Genomic DNA, 14,649 nt, shown 5'->3' on the forward strand with positions numbered 1-14,649 from the left:
CGCGAGATAGACCTCGGTTGTGAGGAGACCCTGTCATCGGTGTAGTGCTTATTGAACAGGACGTCCAGGGGAACTGGCATGCGGTCGTCATTGCAGATTTCATATCATTGATAACTTCTGAATAAGCAACACTCGTCGTAAGCCACTCTAACTACTTCTTCTCCGCCTCGAATACCTTCCGGAAATCTTCCTCGGTGCTCGCATTGAAGTCATCCACCTCGAACTTAGGCTTCCACCCAACTTGAGCCCGAGCCCGCCTCGCCTTGCATCGGCAGTTGGAGCCGAGAATCCGGCCCCTAAACTCACTGCCACACACCTCGGCCATCTGCTCCGAAGTGGTGAGCGACTCTGGCTCCGGCTCGGGCCCGGACACGACGCCGGTGGCTACCATCGCGCGCCCAATGGACCGCGCCACGGCGGACCACGGCGATTCTCCGTTCTCGAGGAAGTAAAGACCCTCTTCGCCGTGCCCGACGGTGTCAGGTCGTGCGGAGATGGCGTCGAAGAGTTGAATGTAGAATTCGGCAGCTGTGGATATCAGGGCGTCGGCATTTGCGTGCCTCCAGGGATGCGTTCATACGACGGGACTCACTGTCGTTAATGTGTACGATGGGCCAGCCGCTCTTTCCCTCGCCGATCACCATGGGGCGACCGCGCTTGATGGCGACGCGGACCATGCCTGGAACGGCGATGCTGAACGGGTTTGCGACCCCGGCATCCACGAGCGCGTTCTTCGCAGCACCATAGATCATGCTCGGCGCGACGATGTACGCGCGGACGTATCCGGCAACGTCAGCGTCGACGATCGGGATGTCTACATGGCGGTGGAGGGCCGAAGGGGGGATAGATTTGACCTGTTCTAGATTCATGTCATCGTAGATGGTCTCGCTGCGGTATGCACCCCTGGCGTCGTCGATGAGCATGGCAGTGCCAGACTATCGAGGAGGAACGGTTAGCTACAACGGGCCAGTATGTTGCATGGTGCAGAGACGCACAGTGTGTATCAAGACGGGCACCTCGCCGGTCTTGTCGTGACGTGCTTTCATTCCGGCCAAGATGGCTTCCGCGGAAGGAAGATCGTCGCAGTCCGCCTGGATATATCTGTCAGCCATCGGTGAGGGCATTAGTACGGACTCGACCGCTTACCGTATTAATGACGACGTTGGCATTCTCGGAAGCGGCAGTGATCTTATCAGCATCTTGTAGACTGCCAACAAGCGGCCTTACACCGAACTTCTCCTGCAAAACTTTGCCTTTCGTCTCGCTGCGTACCAAAGCCGTGATATCAAAGTTCGGGGCCCTGGGATGGGTGAGGAGACGTGTCAACACAGCTCCACCGATATACCCTGTCAAAGCCGTTTGTTATCAATCAAGGTCTAGAGAGATACAAGAATCACGTACCAGTCGCGCCGGTGAGGAAGATGGAGGTCTTGGTGGTCATGTTCTCGAGGGCTTCCGGTTGCCCCTAACTGGTCCAGGCCTTATGTGGATTCAAAGTTTGCTGAGTCACCGATACCGAAATCGATACCGAAATCGGTCAGGGTGAAAGCACCGGCGATTAAGATAATTACCAAGTGTGTGAGAACATCCAATCTCTCGACTGAAGACAGTATGCCACTACATAGGTGCCTTTGAGTCTCTTCCTCACTAGTTTGAGACGCCTACTTTGAGATTCCCATTGACCAATGACATTTTCGTACCGGGTCGCAGAGGACTAAGTTCGGAAGTCACACTGGAAGCTTGCTAACGTCATAAAATGGCCCGGGACAATTCTGACTCAGCTCTACTGTTCATAGTGGATGAGTAACTTAGAGGGTGTCAAATCAGCCTACACGTTGCAGTGCAGACGAAAGGTGAGGCTTACCGAGGGTTATAACTCCACTCGAGTGGTTGGAATTCAATCACATAAAAAACTTGAACACCCGGAGTAGTGCCTGGAGCCTGGGTAGGTGGTGTGGAACGAAATGGTAGTAGGAGATAGCAGACATTCGAGTTCACGCGTGCGAGGACCCCGGAGTGTGCTGACGTAAGCATGCGCTCATTCGAGACGGAGCTGCGGCGGAGGCAAGCACACCGCTCTCCTACTCTACACTCTGCCCGCCATGGGCCTCCTGCTCTCTTTGCCTCTCGCCGGCGTGTTTGGTACGGTTGGGTCATCATGCCTGGCTGGCCTCGCCTTCTGCTTTACGTCTACCGCAGGCAAGTTGGCTTGTTTCTGACATATGGCTGGCTGCTTATACGTTTACAGCTTCCATGTTCTGCAAGTCATGCAATTGTAACTCTTCTATCGCGACGCGCGTTGGATTTGCTGTAAGTCATGCCCTTTGAGATGTTGTTTCTGGCGTGCAGGGTCACACGACTGACTTCTGAGGTGTAGATGATCTTCTGCTTGAACTCCATGCTCGCATGGCTCATGAAGTCACCACTTATCATCGAACAAATTGAGAAGATCACCCATGGGTATCTCAAGATGGAATGCGAGGACGATAAGTGTTACGGTGTCCTTGCGGTGCGTGTTTCTCCGTCTTGTCTACACGGTTCCTAGAACTCCGCCCTTGCAGGTTCACCGCATCTGTTTCGCCCTCTCCCTCTTCCATCTCTTCCTTGGTTCCTCCCTTGTCGGTGTGCGAGACACCAAAGACAAGCGTGCGGCTATTCAGAATGGGTGAGCTCTTGCGTTTCTATCCCCGGTCCCCATCTAACAGGTCATAGTTGGTGGGGTCCCAAGGCCCTCTTCTGGCTTGTCCTCCTTGTCGTCTCCTTCTTCATTCCCAACGCATTCTTCATGTTCTGGGGCAACTATGTTGCTCTCATCGGCGCCACAATCTTCATCCTCCTCGGCCTCGTCCTCCTCGTCGACTTCGCGCACACCTGGTCCGAGACCTGCCTCGAGAACTGGGAGAACTCGAACTCGAACATGTGGCAGTGGATCCTCATCGGCTCTACCGCCGGGATGTACATCGCCGCGATCACCATCACCGCCGTCCTCTTCGCGTTCTTCGCCGGCCCCGACTGCGGCCTGAACCGCTTCTTCATCGGCTTCAACCTCGCGCTCTGCGTGCTCATCACCATCCTCTGCGTGCACCCGGCCGTGCAGGAGGCGAACCCGCGCTCGGGGCTCGCGCAGAGCGGCATGGTCGCCGCGTACTGCACCTACCTCGTCATGTCCGCCGTCGGCAACCACGCGCACGCGAGCTGCAACCCGCTCCACGGCGCGACGGGCACGAAGAACACGACGATCTTCCTCGGCGCCGCGTTCACCTTCCTCGCGATCGCGTACTCGACCAGCCGCGCCGCGACGCAGAGCCGCGCGCTCGTCGGCAAGGACAAGAGGGGCGCCATCGCGCTCCCCGCGGACGGGGAGCACCACGCCGAGCTTGGGGTCGTGAACGCGCAGCCGGGTCGGACGGAGACGCCGCGGTACCAGGCGCTGCTTGCGGCTGTTGAAGCTGGGTGAGCACGACAATCTGTGGTCCTCAATTGCGTGCTCATGAATTCGCGTCGCTCAGTGCCATCCCCGCGTCTGCTCTGGAGGAAGAGTTGTACGGAGACGAGGACGATGATGAGCCTACTGGCGAGGCCCACGATGATGAGCGAACCGGGACACGGTACAACGTACGTGCCTCACTCCAAGTCTTGACCATGCGCCAACCAACCCGTCCTTTCAGTACACTTGGTTCCACTTCATTTTCGCCATCGGCGCGATGTATGTCGCCATGCTGCTCACGGACTGGTACGCATGCACGCCAAACGTCCCTTCAGGTCGGATTACTGACGGCATCCTCAGGAACGTCGTCAAGCCGGAAACGAGCCCGGACGGTCACAGCGACGTGTACATTGGCCGCTCCGAAGTCGCCATGTGGATGCGGATCGTGTCGAGCTGGGTGTGCATGGTGCTCTACATGTGGAGCCTGCTCGCGCCGGTGATCATGCCCGACAGGCGAGCATCCACTTTGTTTCTTCCCTGATGCGTATCTGATCTTGTGGTTCTGCAGGTTTGGCGACTACTGAGCCTGCCTACGACATATTACCTGGACACTGCCTATCTATGCACGACGCGTATACTCGTATTGTATGATTGATTAGAAGCGTGGAATTACACGGACTTATGACAAATTATCTGCAAAGACATTGGGCAGAGCGGCTGGTATCCATTGTCGAGACCTCCAGAAGTCATGTCACGGCATGCCGGATGCCGTCTCCTCCGCCGACTGCCCATCCCTACAGCGGCACCATCACTCCGTCCAAAATCTTGAACGGCGCCCACGTCTTGGACGTCTGGTACGCGCATCAGCGCCGGTCGGTCCTCGACAGGCAAAAAAGCGCACGCACCACCGCACGCGACCGCAGCACCTCGGCGACGTGCACCGTGCCCCCGTCCTCCTGCACGCCCTCGCGCTCGCGGCGGGAGAGCCAGACGGTCGCGTCGGCCATGAACGTGAAGGATGGGCCGAGGGCGGGCTTGCGGCCCGTCGCGAACGCGGCCTCGGGGTTCGTCGCGGCCGGGTCCTTCGGTGCGACGCGCGACGCGCCATTGACGATCTGCGCGCGCACGATAGACGTACGGTCAGCGAGGGCACCCGACAAAGCGGAAAAGCGGGGGAAGACGGAATGGGGGTGAAACAAAACGCACGAGGACGGTGAGCGCGAAGGCGCGCGCGAACTCGCGCAGCTGCCGCATGAGCGTCGCCATCACCGCGTGCCCGTGCGAGGACGTCGCGCTGAGCAGCGGCCCGAGCAGCGGCGTCGCGGCGTCGAGCACGAGCACGCGCGGCGGCCGCGCGGCGTCGTCGTCGGGCGCGCGCGCGTCGTACTCAGGCGACGCCGCGCGCCGGTGGGGCGCCGCGGCGAGCGCCTGGCGGAGCGCCTCGAGGAGCGCGTGCACGGCGTCGAGGTCGAAGGCGAGCGAGACCTGGAGGCGGTCGAGCGCCGTCTCGACATGCTGAGTGAGGGGAGGGGGAGGGGGCAGGGAGTCGTCAGCGGATGGCGGGACGGCGAAAAGGCGTACGTACGGGCCCGCCGAGCGCATCGAGCATGCGGGCGACGCGCTCGGGCGCGAACTCGCTGCTGGTGTCGATCCAGAGCACGCTGGACGACCGGGCGCGGGCGAGGTGGCGTGCGGCGACCTGGAGCGCGAGTGTCTGTGGCGGGCGCGTCAGTGGAGGCCCGTGCCAACGGAGACGAGGGGAGAGGTGCGTGCCGTCTTGCCGGAGCCGGTGTCCCCGGAGACCTCGACGACGACGGGGGGCGCGAAGCCGCCGCCGAGCAGCTCGTCGAGCGCGGGGATGCCTGTGCCCACCTCCGGGTCTTCCGCGAACTGCGCGTCGGCCTTGAGTGCCTGTTCGCGCGCGAACACGGCGTCCCCGAACTCGGGTTGTGCGGCTGCGAGCGTGGTGGCATGCTGGACATGGTCTCGGAATGCGCGGAGAGAGAGCCCGTGTCCGTCGGGAAGGCGGGCGAAGAGCTGAGTAGAGTCGGCGCCGAGCAGCAGGTCGGTGTCCGTCCTGACATTGATCTCGGCCAGGAGGGCGACGAAAGCGGGATCTAGAGGCGGCGAGAGCTGCTGGAGGCGCATGGCATCCCCGGAGGACTGGCGGAACGATCAAAGAGCGCGAACGTGGAGGATGCTTTGACGTCATTCTCATCGATTGGCGACAGGTCCGAGCGGGCGCCTATCGCGTCTCATTGGACTCACTACCATCCCGAGCCAGCATTCAAGCAGCAATAAATCTTACCGTTCTGCTCAAAAATCCGGGATTAGCACTCGGAGAGGCGTTCAGGAGCGTAGAGGCAAACTACTGTACAGCGGTAACGGACTCTGGACGGTGTCACACGCGCGCTCGAGCAGGTCAGGCCTCAGGCGCACTGGTCGCGCCGTTACACTCCTCGCACCGTGCTTGATTCGTTGTATCCACGCTTCGTAGCTAAAACGCGCAGATGTTGATCATTGTTAACACAACCACAGTGTCACTGCTTCCTCGAACTGGCCAACCGAGCGCTCCAAAAGGCTCGAGCCTCCAACTGTCCAGCCTTGCTCCGTGTTAGCTCCTCGAAACGTCGGTGTTCTCCTCACACTACCGGCGTCCTTCCTCGAACTGCTGGCGCCGCGCTTCGCGCTGCTGGAATTCCGCCTTGTACCGGGCCCATGCGTGGCGATCGCGTGTTGTCCCTCGCGAGCCCGTCGTGCCCACGTTGACGGAGATGGCGGACGCCCGCCGCCTCCACCGGCGCTGGATACCGGGAGGAATAGGAACCAGCGCGCGGGGAGGGCCGTGCGCGAGGGCCGCTAGCGGGCCGCGTGCAGTGGGGGTCTCGGGGGCAAGGTCGCGTGCGAGCCCCCGCGCGCGGGGCGGGCGACCTGGCTCATGATCAGTCGTAGTACGTACGTGAGCGCGCGCGGTGGGGGCGCGGGCGAGGGGTGCGATGGTGGGGTGGAAGGTTGTGGACGAGCTCCCTAGGCAGTGCACGGATGGACCAGGTAGTGCGCGTGGTCCCGACGGACGCACTTGCAGGTGGGAATTCGCGGACACCCGTCTGCCATTCCAATCGTATCCGTACCACCGAAGACCGGGGAAAGCTGGGACGCCCAGCTGCACCGATGTTTGCGGCCCCTCCGATCCTGTCGGGGTTCTGTTGAAATGTCTATAGCGTGGCTGGAGGAATGAGCACGCTCGACAAATGCCTGTGCTCGTGTCACATCGCATTTGTCCACCATCTTGCTTTGACCCCGATCGGCGTGAGCCTACAACAGTCGTGCATAGCTCGCACGAGCCACAATGAAATGGTTCTGGAAGGAGGTGCGCGCGAGCGAGCGAGATGGCGTACCACTTCAGCCAAACCCACCAACCAACGGAAACAAGCAAATTCAAGAAACATAGACTGTGGCCAGGCGGCCAAAGAACTGCGTCCTGACGCGAACTAACACGAGTGCGGTCGGTCGCATGCAGCGGGAGTTGAAACACAAAAATATGAAGGGAGTGGGCAGAGCCTGAATACATACTGCGATACATATACATCCGTCCACGCGTTAAGCGTCCCAAAGATCCCGCGCGCGGCCGCTCATCTCCTCGAGTCGCGCTTGAAGTAGGAGCTGTTGACGACAGTGCCCTGGACCATGTCGAAAACGGTCTCGCCGACGCCGAGATACTTGTCGGCGACAGAGCGGAAGGTGGGATCGGATATCTTCTCAGTCTCCACGCTGAAAGAGGACACGCAACGCATGCGGCGGGCATCCGTGAGCGGGCTGGCAGGTGGAGAGACGGAGAGTATACGTACATGAATCCGCTCGAGCGTCTCACGCCGGCCAGCAAGGTGCTGACGAGAACGGCGTCGAATGCGTAGTGGGCGAGTCTGCCGATCATGGTGAACAAGAGCGCGGCGGTCTAACAGAGGTGGGCGGAGGTGGTGGTGGGGTGAACCAGAGGTGGGTGGCTGAAGAGACAGAAGAGGCCGCTGCTGGAGGCTTGCTGTGGCGTGCCGGTTCGCCAGGCAAGCGCGAGGCCGGGCGCGCGCGACTGTCCCGAATCGGGCTGACTCCTCCGACCCTGGCCCTCTTCCCGTTTCCGGGCTAGGTGAATGACGGCCATTTAGAACTGCATTGCGTCAATCGCCAGGCGCCCGACCACCGCTCTCTTCGGGAACTCCTTCGCACTCACCTTCGCGCGGACCGATGCTCCCTCCGTCCTATAAAACAACGGCCCCCCCGCAGGCCCCGATGTCCTCTTCGCCGGTCACCTGCTCGCCCGGCCTGCTCACCGCACCCCTCGCGCCCTGCATCGCACCCCGGGCCCAGTCGACACGCCATGGATCTCACCATTCGCGCCCGACGCTCAACTATTCGGGGCTGGCACTCGCTTCGACGTCTCGCTTCCCGCCTCGCCCCCCAAACCTATTCCCCGACATCATCCTCCATGCCCAAAGCCGCCACTACTTCTACCACCGCTGAGAGTGCGCCCGCTTCTTCTCCACCGCTCTCTCCCTCCTCTGCCCACATCGCACCCCCTCCACTCGCCGCAAACACGACCGCCAAGTCCCAGCCTATGCCAGACTTCGAGCCCACGATGGACTTCACGCACGAAGTCGCGCACTCGGACCAGCTCATCGTCCAGGCCGCCGAGCCCTTCAACGCCGAGCCCATCGCCGCCGCCCTCGTCCAGTTCCCCATCACCCCCGACGAGCTCGTCTACTGCCGCAACCACGGCCCGGTCCTCGAGCTCGACGAGGACGCGTTCACCGTCGCCGTCTCCGGCCCAGGGGAGGACGCCCAGCCGCGCACGTTCACCCTCGCCGGCCTCCGCGACGCGTTCCCCCGCGCCGAGGTCGTCGCTGCGCTTCAGGTGCGTGTCCGCTCCGGCCCTCGCACCTTCTCCCGCGGGTTCGACGGCTCTCGCGTGCTGCGCAAATGCTCTGCCCGCGCGCTCCGCTGCGCGCAAGCATGGACGTCTTCGCTTGGATGCGTATATGCATGATGTCTGCTGCGCGCTCGACGTATCTGGTGGAACGCTGGCTGACTATGGAACCCCTTCCAGTGCGCAGGCAACCGGCGGAAAGAGATGAACGAAGTCAAGCCTGTGCGCGGCGTGCTGTGGGACGACGGCGTCATCTGCAACGCGCGCTGGGCGGGCGTTCGCCTGCGCGACCTCCTGCGCGCCGTCGACGTCGACGAGACGCAATTAGCGGGGTGGCACGTGTGCTTTGCCTCACACATCACGGAGTGTCAGGATGACACGGACTATGGGGGCTCCATCCCGCTGGACATTGCGATGGACCCGCAGGGAGACGTCTTGCTCGCGTACGAGGTGCGCGTGCTTGCACTGTTAGCGTATGCGAAACTCGGACTGAAGTGCATACACACAGATGAACGACCTTCCGTTGACACCCGACCGCGGGTACCCCCTCCGCGTCGTCGCGCCCGGCATTCTCGGCGCACGCTGGGTGAAGTGGGTAGACACCATCTACCTCTCCCCGGACGAGTCGCCCAACTTCTATCAGCAACGGGACTACAAAGTCCTACCTCCCCACGTACGTCCCCTCGTTCCCCTCTAGGACGTGCACATACCCACTCGCGCCCATCCAGGTCAACTCGAAAGAGCAAGCCGCACCCGAGTGGCCCAAGATCCCCTCCCTCACCACCCTCCCCGTGAACTCCGTCGTCGCCCTCACCTCCGTCCGCCCGTCCCGCTCCCCCTCAGAACCCGACCGACAGGCGCTCTACGTCCAAGGCTACGCCATCGCCTGCGGCGCCGTCCAGATCGCCGCCGTCGACGTCTCGCTCGACGACGGCGCGACCTGGGCCCCCGCGCGCATCACGTACCAGGAGGGCCGCTGGAGCTGGACGCTCTGGGAGGCCTCCCTCCCGCTCCCCCTCGGGTCCCCGCACGCCCGTGCGGGCGTCGTCCTCTCGCGCGCGACGGACCGCGACGGGCGCGGGCAGGAGCGCGACGGCGTGTGGAACTTCCGCGGGGTCGCGTACAACCCGTGGGGGCGGCGCGCGTGGCAGTACGTATGCTAGACAGCGGCGGCGCGCCGTGCTCCCGTGTGCGCGGTGGTGGGGCCTCGCACGCCGCGACCGGCTGGACGACCTTTGGCGACGCCTCGGCCCTCGACGACGCACTCGACGCGCGCTCGGCGGGGGACCGGGCGTTCTCCCTGACGTGTGCATAGAGCATCTTTCTATCCATTCCGCCTTCTCTGGCTTCCCATTCGGATTTCGCAACTCGAATTCGGATTTCGCGACTCGGATTCGGATTTCGTCGCTGCACCGCTCTATAATAGACTACCCCTGTACGTACTCCGGCATCTCAACGCTGCGGAAATCAAGCCGTCTCCCCACCGGCCCCGGGCCTGGGCGTTGCCGCTGCGGCGTGTACCCCGTGGTGTTCTATCATGAGCCGCGCAAGTACCACGGTACGTCGGTCCACGTTCACGCGCCTCCTCCCTCTCTGATTCTTCCGACGCAGATCGGGGGAACGGAACGAAATGGGGCGGCCGCGTGAGCCGTTGGATTCGGATTTCGCGAGCGTGCAGCGGCTTTCACGAGCACCCTCGTGCGCGATGTGCTCGCGCCCGCTTTCCTCGTGGACACGAGAATCGAGCGGCGAGGCCACGGTGAGCCGGAGCGGCCAGCTTCGAAGCGCATGCCCTCAGACTTTCGCCGGCAGCACTCCGGCCAATTGGACTTTTGTTTCTACTTTTACTTTTTTGCGGAAGCCGTGGCCCTTCGGGTCGCAGCATTCGCTGTTCCCACGTGCTATCATCGAGCCCCCACCGGCGCGCGGACTACTAGGCCTCAGGCCTCAGCCAGACTTGAGCTTGACCAAGGCCTGTTGACTCTTGAGCTTAAGGCTCAGTCGCCGATTTTTACGCCTTAAATCACTGTCTCTCGTTCAGATCAGGCCTTCAGGCCGCCTCGCCGAGAAGGTTCGCTCTGAGAGGGGGACTCCGATCCCCCCAGAGACTGTTGAGCGCTTGTTGTTCCAGGAGCCACAGCGAGTCATCACTTCCTCGGCAGCATCTCAGCGGCGGAATGCCCTTTCGAGCGGTCTAAAAGTGCGGCTGAGTCCTGACAGTGCACTTGAAGAGCGCGGCCGTGCAGTGCTTGTTGAGCGCCAAGTTCCCATGGGTGTCTCGAGAATACATATTCTCGATTCTGGGCAGTGTGACATGGTGACATGGTGATCGCCCCTACAACCACTGCCCCTCTCCTTTCCATTGTAGGTTACAAATCACGTCTTTTCGTTTAGTCCCGGCCTTTTATGCAGGAGCATGTCCCGCTTTATCGCGCTCAGGCGCGCCGGGATCGCGGAGTTTGCGTTTGTGACCCTCCTCCCCCCACGAAACCGTATCCATGCGAGCAAGAAGATCCACATCAGTACGTAGCGCTGTCCAGTCGTTTCAATTTGGCGCGATCGCCCCTGGCATATCAGGAGTCGAGATCAGACATGCAAACATTGACCGCGTCATCCTTACGATCGCGCGCGTGGATCAAGAACGCATTGAAGCGCACTTGCTTCTTAACCGGCTAGACCTTGAATGCTCCTCTCTACCCACCCGCCCTTGCTCGCGTACCAACATGTCGCTCCCTCCAAATGACACCACCGACGAGAGCAAAAAGCATGTTCACAAAGGCAGATGGGCCCTCCTTCTCCGTAGGCTCACCATCGGGGCCTTGCCGTCTCTCACCCTCTCTACTCCCGCCCACCTGTTATCATTCCGTCTCGCCGCATCAGCTGCACTCAGCCAAGAAAAGGCTGGACACACACCCTCCTGTAAGTTTCGAAGTCTCGTGCTTCGTTCACCGCTGACCTCACCCCCTGAACGAAAGCCGATGGCAGCAAGTTGGAGGAGGACGCACTCGTACCGTACCATGTCAGGCACCCGCCCCCATCAGTACGGCGACCCGCCGAATACCGCAAGTGGTACGAAGATCAGCGCAGGTCGTATGAGACGACACTCCGACCGCGTATCGTGGCCGAGCGCGTGGCCAAAGGCTTGCCGGGACCCACATGCGAGGACGCTCAATGGTCGGAGCCGATACTGTGCAAGGTGCTGAAGAGCAAAGGTCCGCGCCGGCCGCACGAGTCCAAGAAGCGGTTCAAGAACCGTATGTGGTACGAGAGGCACTATCGGTGGTGTGCGGAGCAGCACCATCTGTTCTTTTACGAGATCCCGTGCGGGGCTTGCGAGGCGATGAGTGAGGAAACAAAAGCCCAAGCTGACGTGTAGCATGAAGACGTAGCAGCACCTTTATAGTACAACATGTGATGCCGTATAGTCGATTTCCGCCTGCTGGAGAAGTACTCGTCCATTAGGTTGGTGTTCATCGACAACGTCGGGGGGGAGGGCAGAAAAGCTCGTGGAAGCCAGCCATGTTGGTACGACACGATGATATTTCACAGGAGTTATATACGCACGGTTCTTCTGGTTGCAGGACGTTGTGAGTCGGAAGAATGCAAAGGAATCGAGGCTGCGGAGAAAGTTCAAGAGGGTGTAATCGTAGCCGGCGCCGATTCACAACGGATCTCATGGGCTGGGCCTGATTGATCGCGTTGAGAGCGCACATATCGAACGACCCACTTGTCAAAGACCTCTTTCTGCACAAGGAAAGCGTCAGTGCTAGAAGTTAGACATCGGGGCCCACGAAACGTGCACCATGAGATGAGGTGCCATTCCAAGAAACATGTGATTCTTGTGCGGTATGCAAACTCATTCTTGGCGCGTAACCCAGTGATGTCGATGAAGACAATGGGCAAGGGAGGTGCACGATACCTACTGATAGTTTGACGCATACCAACCGATCATGTAAGCATGGCGCCTACGCCCGCCCATTCGGATCCCCGCGCTTGTTCCGCTAGGGTCTCGGGCCAGTCGGCATGCTCTGATCGCGGCATATCGTCTTTACTGTTCGACGTTCGATGTTAAGTGGTCGGGGAGACTAGCGAGAGAGACGATGAATAACATGATGCAGTCGGCCCGACTGCCGGTTCCGGATTCTGGGCTGCGCGCCTCTTGCAATGTTTCGCAACATGAGCTCTCGACTCACAGTGCAAATCGCCGAAGACATTAGACATATTATATCACTGTACTACCATTAAGAGCGCACTCTACTCCGCCGTGATCAGCGCCTGCAAGCCTGCATTGAACCACTTCACCCACGTCTCCGCGAACTCGTCCCCAATCGCACCCTTGCCCCAAGTGACTGATATCCCCAACCCACCCTCAGGCGATCCCGCGAGGTTGAGCTTGATGACACCTCCCAGCGTTGCGTCCGCCTGCACAAACCACAACTCGCGGATCGCCCACACGCCCTCCACAGCCACCGCTTCCTTCTCGCCCTTCGGAAACGCGCCCAGGTTCGACAGCTCAAATCCATAGCCCCGCTTCTTTCCCAGCTTGTCGAGGTAGTACTTGTCGTACTTGCCAAACAAGTACTTGATCAGCCCGATGTCCTTCGCAGCCTTCCGACTCGCGCGTTTCAGGTCCGCCCCGAGCTTCGTCGCCTCCGCCCAGGGGAAGCTCGCGGGCGACACGGGGACCGCGGCGACGTCCTTGGGAAAGATCTCGCGGTGCGAGGCCCACGTCGAGACGTGGTTGCACATCGCCGTCATCGGGGTCCCCACCTGGCTCCGGAGGCTGATGGGGATTACGGACGGGATCGTCTTGTATCTGATCTTGCGCGCCCTCGCGCCCGCGCCCGCGTCCGCTTCGTGGATTATCCGCGAGAGGACTAGGATGCTGAGCGTGTGCAGCGTGCACGTCACCGTCGTCTTGTGCGCGCGCGCGACCGCGAGCAGCTTCGCGGCGTCGGCCGGCGCCGCGTACGCGACGCGGACCCGACACGCGAGCTCGATGTGCGGCACGGTCCGGTTCCCCGTCCACGCGCGCGGCGCCTTGCGGTCCGTCCAGGGGAGGATTTCGTGCCCGAGCCCGTCAAGCAGGGAGAAGAGGGACGCCGACGTGTCCGTCACACTCTCAATCGCCGGCACGAGCTGCGCGGTGGTCGCGTCGAGGTCGACGATGCTCGAGGCGTCGGCGTCGGCGGGGAGGGAGTCGGCAGGCACGAGGGAGAGCGCGGTCAGGAGCTGGGTGTGGAACGCGGGCCCGGACTGGCCGTCGCCGATAGAGTGGTCATAGCCGAAGACGATGGTACCGTCGGTGAAGACCCACATGCGCCAGAACGGGAGGTCTTCACGGAAATCCATGGGGCGCCCGAACTCCGTCTCCAGGGCGCGCTGTAACGCAGAGAAGTCCATGCCGGCGTCGGGGAGGAACGTCACGACCTTGTCGAGGTCGAGGGTGGCCATGCGCGTCCATGTTTGTGGCGCGGGAAGCGCGGGCAGCTGCGCGGCGAGCACGGGCAACTTGGTGGTGACGACCGAGGCGAGCGCGGGATACAGGAGGGCTTTGGTGAGGGCAAGGGAAGGATGCGTATAATGTGCTACGGAGACCACCCAGGAGGTGAGGTTGAGGCGCGAGCGTGCATTGAAAAACTGCTCAAGTCGACCTGGTCGACGTACTTCAGCAAGAAAGATATGCTGAAAAACGAAGAGTTGACGAACCTGCTTCACGCAGCTCGCAGGATGCCGCTGGAGCGGGCCCGGAAGGTTTCGCGGCCGTCATATAGGCTGGCTGTCTAACTATTAGGATGAGCGAGGAGATGAGCGGGACAAGAACAGCGCAGCGCACCAGTCTGGATCTCTTTAAGTTCTTGTGTATCGCGCAAGACTTTTGAGACTACGCCGCATCTGGTAGCGAGTCATGAGCTTGGGCGCAGGCCGCGGCCCCGCAATATTGTAAGGCTCAAATGCCGAAAGGACCCGGCATCGGATCTTCACATACACATCCGCCAGGAACGAGGCTCGACCTGGCTCGACCTGATGCAGCGTACACAGCCCCCCGCCACTGGCGGGTGTCCTCGGGTGCGCTGGACTACTTGATTTCCCCTAGGCAGAACTCGTTCAAGGGCCACACCGAGCCGCGAGGTCTGGTTAGAGGTAGTTCAGAGGACGCCATGAGTATCGGTGCTCCTCAAGCATCGTATCCTTTCACCCAATCGCCTCGGCAGGGGGCAAGCAAGTATGTATGTCCAGGTCACTCTCACACTTGTGCTTGCGGCGCAGGACTACAGTGAGGGCGCCGCGGCTGCGCTGG

General features: G+C 61.2%; 6 protein-coding genes across 6 annotated transcripts; 2 read left to right on the forward strand and 4 right to left on the reverse strand.

The window, feature by feature from the left end:
- Positions 1–151: 151 nt before the first annotated feature.
- On the reverse strand, positions 152–1,441 carry BXZ73DRAFT_86571 (NAD(P)-binding protein; the record flags this gene model as incomplete). The annotated part of the gene is made up of 5 exons (XM_048024251.1): positions 152–528; positions 593–935; positions 996–1,091; positions 1,147–1,346; positions 1,402–1,441. The coding sequence occupies 5 exons, from the start codon at positions 1,439–1,441 to the stop codon at positions 152–154; spliced, it is 1,056 nt and encodes a 351-aa protein (XP_047882966.1).
- A 661-nt stretch (positions 1,442–2,102) lies between these two features.
- On the forward strand, positions 2,103–4,011 carry BXZ73DRAFT_86572 (serine incorporator/TMS membrane protein; the record flags this gene model as incomplete). The annotated part of the gene is made up of 9 exons (XM_048024252.1): positions 2,103–2,199; positions 2,249–2,310; positions 2,378–2,509; positions 2,562–2,665; positions 2,713–3,453; positions 3,510–3,615; positions 3,669–3,733; positions 3,788–3,940; positions 3,996–4,011. 9 exons carry the CDS (start codon positions 2,103–2,105, stop codon positions 4,009–4,011), a joined length of 1,476 nt encoding a protein of 491 aa, XP_047882967.1.
- Positions 4,012–4,221: 210 nt separating this feature from the next.
- Positions 4,222–5,575, reverse strand: BXZ73DRAFT_86573 (P-loop containing nucleoside triphosphate hydrolase protein; the record flags this gene model as incomplete). Its single annotated transcript, XM_048024253.1, has 5 exons — positions 4,222–4,278; positions 4,333–4,542; positions 4,634–4,942; positions 5,013–5,141; positions 5,183–5,575. 5 exons carry the CDS (start codon positions 5,573–5,575, stop codon positions 4,222–4,224), a joined length of 1,098 nt encoding a protein of 365 aa, XP_047882968.1.
- Positions 5,576–7,059: 1,484 nt separating this feature from the next.
- On the reverse strand, positions 7,060–7,361 carry BXZ73DRAFT_38080 (uncharacterized protein; the record flags this gene model as incomplete). Its single annotated transcript, XM_048018119.1, has 2 exons — positions 7,060–7,198; positions 7,276–7,361. 2 exons carry the CDS (start codon positions 7,359–7,361, stop codon positions 7,060–7,062), a joined length of 225 nt encoding a protein of 74 aa, XP_047882969.1.
- A 699-nt stretch (positions 7,362–8,060) lies between these two features.
- Positions 8,061–9,511, forward strand: BXZ73DRAFT_38212 (molybdopterin binding oxidoreductase; the record flags this gene model as incomplete). Its single annotated transcript, XM_048018144.1, has 4 exons — positions 8,061–8,336; positions 8,529–8,798; positions 8,857–9,021; positions 9,077–9,511. The coding sequence occupies 4 exons, from the start codon at positions 8,061–8,063 to the stop codon at positions 9,509–9,511; spliced, it is 1,146 nt and encodes a 381-aa protein (XP_047882970.1).
- Positions 9,512–12,602: 3,091 nt separating this feature from the next.
- Positions 12,603–14,118, reverse strand: BXZ73DRAFT_86576 (uncharacterized protein; the record flags this gene model as incomplete). Its single annotated transcript, XM_048024254.1, has 2 exons — positions 12,603–14,014; positions 14,058–14,118. The coding sequence occupies 2 exons, from the start codon at positions 14,116–14,118 to the stop codon at positions 12,603–12,605; spliced, it is 1,473 nt and encodes a 490-aa protein (XP_047882971.1).
- Positions 14,119–14,649: the final 531 nt, after the last annotated feature.

This window comes from Epithele typhae, assembly GCF_022376455.1.
Source record: "Epithele typhae strain CBS 203.58 chromosome Unknown BXZ73scaffold_2, whole genome shotgun sequence".
Lineage (NCBI taxonomy): Eukaryota > Fungi > Basidiomycota > Agaricomycetes > Polyporales > Epitheliaceae > Epithele > Epithele typhae.